The 6,277-nt window shown below is 41.4% G+C and overlaps 1 protein-coding gene across 1 annotated transcript in view; it reads left to right on the top strand.

The window, feature by feature from the left end:
* LOC107709519 (CCAAT/enhancer-binding protein zeta-like) overlaps nucleotides 1–4,486 on the top strand; it is a 12,071-nt gene extending 7,585 nt beyond the window's left edge. The window contains 3 exon segments of the mRNA XM_016514011.1: nucleotides 1,558–1,789; nucleotides 2,201–2,363; nucleotides 4,404–4,486. Coding sequence (XP_016369497.1) covers nucleotides 1,558–1,789; nucleotides 2,201–2,363; nucleotides 4,404–4,486 — 478 coding nt within the window.
* Nucleotides 4,487–6,277: the final 1,791 nt, after the last annotated feature.

Below are 6,277 nucleotides of genomic sequence, written 5' to 3'. Positions count from 1 at the left end.
CACAGCACTGATTGCACACAGCTGTAACCAATCACACATTCACTATATAACACTCACTCAGACCCCTTTCAAACTGCCAAAGTATTGTATAGCGTTTATCACTCTCATAGCGATAGCTACTCTACGGAGCCTGTCTAGTTTTCATAGCCTTATCTTAGTCTTGCCTTGTCTGTTTTCTCGTGTTCTGATCTTTGCCTGTGTTTCTCGGATTCCCCCTCTAGTCTTGCCCTATTCGGATACTGTTTGCCCCTTCCTGGACCTTTGCCTTGCACCTGGATTTATCCCTCTAGTCTCGCCCTGTTGTTTCTGTTCGCCGATCATAGACCCACGCTAGCCCTAGGAATATTCGTGTGTCTTGACCTTATATACCTGTTGCCATTGTCTGACCCTTGCTTGTCTCTAACCATGTCTGTTAATAAAGCTTCGCACGTCAAGTCAAGTCACAGTTGATCCCCTTGAGTCAAGTCAAGTCACAGTTGATCCCCTTGAGTCAAGTCAAGTAACAGTTGATCGTCATGAGTCAAGTCAAGTAACAGTTGATCCCCCTGAGTCAAGTCAAGTCACAGTTGATCCCCCTGAGTCAAGTCAAGTCACAGTTGATCCCCCTGAGTCAAGTCAACTCACAGCGGATCTTCACGAGGCAAGTCAACTCACAGTGGATCTTCATGAGGCAAGTAAAGTCACAGTTGATCTTCATGAAGCAAGTCAAGTCACAGTTGATCGTCATAAGTCAAGTCAAGTCACAGTTGTTCGTCATAAGTCAAGTCACAGTTGATCGTCATAAGTCAATTCTGAGTCACATCAAGTCACAGTTGATCTTCATGAATCAGGTCACATCACAGCTGATGATCCAGAGTCACGTCACATCACGTCTGTTCACTCAGAGTCCTTTCACTTCCTATCTGTGACACCCAGACCCTCAGGGACTGTTCCTCAGTATCCCAGACTGGCATCCGCACACAGCACTGATTGCACACAGCTGTAACCAATCACACATTCACTATATAACACTCACTCAGACCCCTTTCAAACTGCCAAAGTATTGTATAGCGTTTATCACTCTCATAGCGATAGCTACTCTACGGAACCTGTCTAGTTTTCATAGCCTTATCTTAGTCTTGCCTTGTCTGTTTTCTCGTGTCCTGATCTTTGCCTGTGTTTCTCGGATTCCCCCTCTATTCTTGCCCTATTCAGATACTGTTTGCCCCTTCCTGGACCTTTGCCTTGTACCTGGATTTATCCCTCTAGTCTCGCCCTGTTGTTTCTGTTCGCCGATCGTAGACCCACGCTAGCCCTAGGAATATTCTTGTGTCTTGCCCTTATATACCTGTTGCCATTGTCTGACCCTTGCCTGTCTCTAACCATGTCTGTTAATAAAGCTTCGCACTTGGATCCGCACGTCTCGCGTCTCGTCAGCCCGTAACAGAATCTGAGATTTGAGACTGTATTTTGAGTTTGCTCTGTATGGAAATGTGGTATCAATTTTATGCAAGTCTTCAAATTCATTGGATAAGCGGCACAGACAGCAGCATTATAGTTCATGTTTGTTTTTCACAGAAAATTGTTGGACCCAGGACTATCGTCAAGCTCAAGAAAGAGCATGTTTCTCAACCTCTTGTATAAGTCTCTAAAAGCTGATATAGTGCTGAGATGGGTGAAGGCATTTGTGAAAAGGTTACTTCAGGTCAGTTGTGAACAGACCCCTGCCTTTGCATGTGGTGCATTATTCCTCGTGTCAGAGGTGATGAAGAACAAGCCAGGCCTCAAGTTACTGCTACAGGAGGAGCGGGTAAGTCTACACGTACCCTCACAATCTACATATTGTGTTGTGTTTAGGCAGAGATTTTCTTTTTATATGAGGAGATGGCAACCTTTACCATTGGAGAAAGTGTGACGGTCAACTTAAATACAAGTGTGCCTCGTAAAACAATGACATTATAGCCTTAACTATAGTCATTAAATTGCTTTTGGAATTCTACTAGTCAATCACTGTTTGTGGATATCATAAAAATGAATGAGTATTGCTGTAAGCAGAATGCATCCCGTCACAATATTGTCTGTGACTTCTCTAATAAACAGCATTTCTTGTTGTAAACTCTAACTCTGGAAACACATTGACAGGGTACCAGTTTGTTAAGCGATAAGCTATTTCCTCACAAAAGCAGTTTATTCATGCTACTGAAGCCTTCCCTCTCTGCAGGATGAGGAGGAAGAGATGTATCAGGACCTCGAAGAGGATGTTGATGATGACAGCATTGCTGAGGAGGGACTTGTGGGTACTGACAAAGATGAAAAAATACAGAGTGTGAAACAATGCCAGATGAAGCCCACTGCATCATGGGTACATCATCAAAACATGGAAGGTGAGTCTTGTTCATGTGCCTGTCACAATAATTATTAAACAATATTTTTTTTACAATATTTGTGTTTAAATGCATGTTTGTTTACATAAAAAGGAATGTGTCCAACATTTTAGCCAGTCACACTGCTTCTGTCATCTGTTTTGTTCTGTGTATATACACCAATCAGGCATTACATTATGACCACTGAGAGGTGAAGTGAATAACACTGATTACCTCTTCATCATGGCACCTGTTAGTGGGTGGGATATATTTGGCAGCAAGTGAACATTTTGTCCTCAAAGTTGATGTGTTAGAAGCAGGAAAAATGAGCAAGCGTGTGGATTTGAGCGGGTTTGACAAGGGCCAAATTGTGATGGCTACATGACTGGGTCAGGGCATCTCCAAAACTGCAGTTCTTGTGGGGTGTTCCCGGTCTGCAGTGGTCAGTATCTATCAAAAGTGGTCCACTGAAGGAACAGGGGTGAACCGGCTTGTCACAGGCGGCGACAGGGTCATGGGTGGCCAAGGCTCATTGATGCACATGGGGAGCGAAGACTGGCCTGTTTGGTCTGATCCAATAGATGAGCTACTGTAGCTCTAATTGCTCAAAAATGTAATGCTGGTTCTGATGGAAAGGTTGTCAGAATACACAGTGCATCGCAGTTTGTTGCTTATGGGGCTGCATAGCCGCAGACCAGTCAGGGTGCCCGTGCTGACCCCCGTCCACCACCGAAAGCACCAACAGTGGGCATGTGAGCATCAGAACTGGACCACGGAGCAATGGAAGAAGGTGGCCTGGTCTGATGAATCAAGATTTCTTTTACATAACGTGGATGGCCGGGTGTGTGTGCGTCGCTTTCCTGGGGAACACGTGGCACAAGAATGCACTATCGGAAGAAGGCCAGGCAGTGTGATGCTTTGGACAATGTTCTGCTGGGAAACCTTGCGTCTTGCCATCCATGTGGATGTTACTTTGATTCATACCACCTATCTTAATATTGTTGCAGACCATGTATTCCCTTTCATGGAAACGATATTCCCTGGTGGCTGTGGCCTCTTTCCGCAGAATAATGCACCCTGCCACAATGGTTTCGGGAATGGTTTGAGGAGCACAACAATGAGTTTGAGGTGTTGATTTGGCCTCCAATTTCCCCAGATCTCAATCCAATCGAACATCTGTGGGATGTGCTGAACAAACAAGTCCGATCCATGGAGGCCCCACCTCACAACTTACAAGACTTAAAGGATCTGCTGCTAACATCTTGGGCTGCGTTTACACTGCAAGTCTTAATGCACAGATCCGATCTTTTGACCATATCCGATTTTTTGGCACGTCTGTTTACATTCACTTTTGACACGACTGGTATCCGATATCTGTGTTTACATTAGCCTAATTCCCACCCAAAAGGATTGTCTGCAGTGATCGCTTTACTATGCACACGGTAGACCATCGGGTTTTAAATGGCCGTGCTTTTAAAATTATTTATATAATTCACGTCGAATGGCCATTATTATTTGCCAGCATGGACAACGGCTGTCACCGCCGTTGGATGTTTTGCAGCACAAAATCTGACTGAACGGATAAAGACTGGAAAATAACGGTAATTTTAATTTGTTAGACTGTTTTGGCAGCAAAAGGGGGACCAACACAATATTAGGAAGGTGGTCATAATGGCATGGACATGTTATGTCTGATCGGTGTATATAGTCACAGAATCACCATTTTCCTGATCGATCATTGCTGCCACTTTCAAGTACTTGAGTACATAGGTACCCCTGCCCATTAAATATTTACTTTTTTGACATTCCAATTCTAATGTCTGCATTTTCTTAAGGATTAAAAATTGCTCTTTGAAAGGGTGTACTTGATTTCTTATGCTGTTACATTGTCATTATGTCAGTGACAAAATGGTCTTAAAATAACAATAATGTAATTTATCATATTTCTAGTACAGTTTATTGTCTGTGTTATTGTGACAGGCCTACTGATTTTGTAAAGCTGCCTCCACATGCCACTTTTTATGAGCCTTTTTCTTTATTGCAAACCTTTCTTGTCTTCAGGTAGTTTAAATAAGGTGACATATGACCCCATGAACAGAAACCCTTTATACTGCGGGGCTGATCATACGGCCAGATGCAGCTGACACAGAATAGCATACGCTGTTTACGTCCAGCGGATATTCTCCAAAATGGCACCAGGGTGATGCAGAGGTGACGAATTGTTGAATAAAGTCTTTTTTTTTTTTCTTTTGCGCACAAAAAGTATTCTCGTAGCTTCGTATAATTGCAGATGAACCACTGATGTCACATGGATTATTTTACAGATCTCCTTGCTATGTTTCTGGACTTGGGAACATTTCAGTTGTGTTGCTGTCTATGCAGGGTCAGACAGCTCTCAGATTCCATCAAAAATATCTTAATTTGTGTTCCGAAGATGAACAAAGGTCTTACGGGTTTGAAACGACATGAGGGTGAGTAATTAATGACAGAATTTTCATTTTTGGGTGAACTAACCCTTTAATCAATTGCAGTGTAATTTTGTCTCTTTAGAAGGTTTCAAATTTACCAATTGAGTTGCTGTGCTTATGTAATGATTAGGGATACACCGATACCACTTTTTCCAGTACTCGCCTGATACCGATACTTTTATTTTTGGTACTTGCCGATACCGAGTACCGATACCAATATTTTTATTGCATTTGTAAATTTTTTTAATATTGGGTACAGAAACCAAAAGGGTATGTATAATGTTAGTTGGTTAACTTCATTTATCAAATAGATACAGTCAAACCAAAATGTATTCAGACACCTTCAACATTTCTCACATTATCACAGTTTACTCGCTATAGTTTAGAAAATGGTAATAAAACATGACTCACAGTTTATTTGCTATAGTTTAGAAAATGGTAATAAAACATGACAAGAACTCAGAGTTAAACTGTGTCAGAACAAATTCATCTTGATAATGCTAGATAATTTTGATAGAAAGGTATGTAATAGATTACAATCAACAACCAAAAATTAGACAGCTGTTAGTATGACAGTATTTACACAACTATCAATACTTAGTCGGGCAACCCTTAGCCTTAATGACAGCCTGTAGTCTCCTGGGCATGCTGTCACCCAGCTTCATGCAAACCTCAACTTAAATTTTTTTCCCAAACTCGATCTGAATAATTTTTGGTCCCAAATTTTTTATCAGTTTTACTGCTAGTCAACTGTATGAAGAATATTTGGGTATAATTTATGACAGTTTAGTTTATTTTGCTGTCTTCACTTACATAAATTAACGATAGTGTCCTGCACCCACTAAAAAAAATATCAAAAATTATATCTGGTCTCTGAATCATTTTTGGTTTGACTGTATATCCTTCGGTTATTTTCACACTTAATTATGCCCATTAAAATGTATTTTACAAGTTTTTGTTACTTTCACTGTTCATTTGCTCTATGGTACATCATCTTTAATTTAACAGCATTAGAGCTGCTCCATTGCAGCGGCTCAGTACTGTAATCACGCGCTTTGCTGTAATAATGCAGGGAACCACTCGCTATAAATCTCCTAACTGTGATATTTTCAGAAAGAGAAGTCACGTTTTTTCATCTGAAACGTGCTGCGATTTATATTCCAAAGCCACTCATATAATGCACAAACACTCAAGCAAGCAAAACACGCGCAACGCCTGCACGTATCTGTACTGATGCAGAATGAGAGGACAGTAGTACAGCCTAGCACATTTCACACAGGCTGCTAGATTCACTTTCGCTAGAAAGTCGTGTATGCCTAAGGTTGAAAATAAATGATGATTATAGTGAATGCCCCTATGAATGGTTTTATTTGTACGATTTCGTTTTAATTCAAATGATGCGTGCTAAGTGAGCGAACATCAATAAAGATCACACAACAGAAGTGCGCGCGCGCTCTCTCTCTCTCT

The sequence above is a fragment of the Sinocyclocheilus rhinocerous genome, unplaced genomic scaffold, assembly GCF_001515625.1.
Source record: "Sinocyclocheilus rhinocerous isolate Xijiao unplaced genomic scaffold, SAMN03320098_v1.1 scaffold3859, whole genome shotgun sequence".
NCBI classification, from domain to species: Eukaryota; Metazoa; Chordata; class Actinopteri; order Cypriniformes; family Cyprinidae; genus Sinocyclocheilus; species Sinocyclocheilus rhinocerous.
This window is presented reverse-complemented; position numbering and strand designations above follow the sequence as displayed.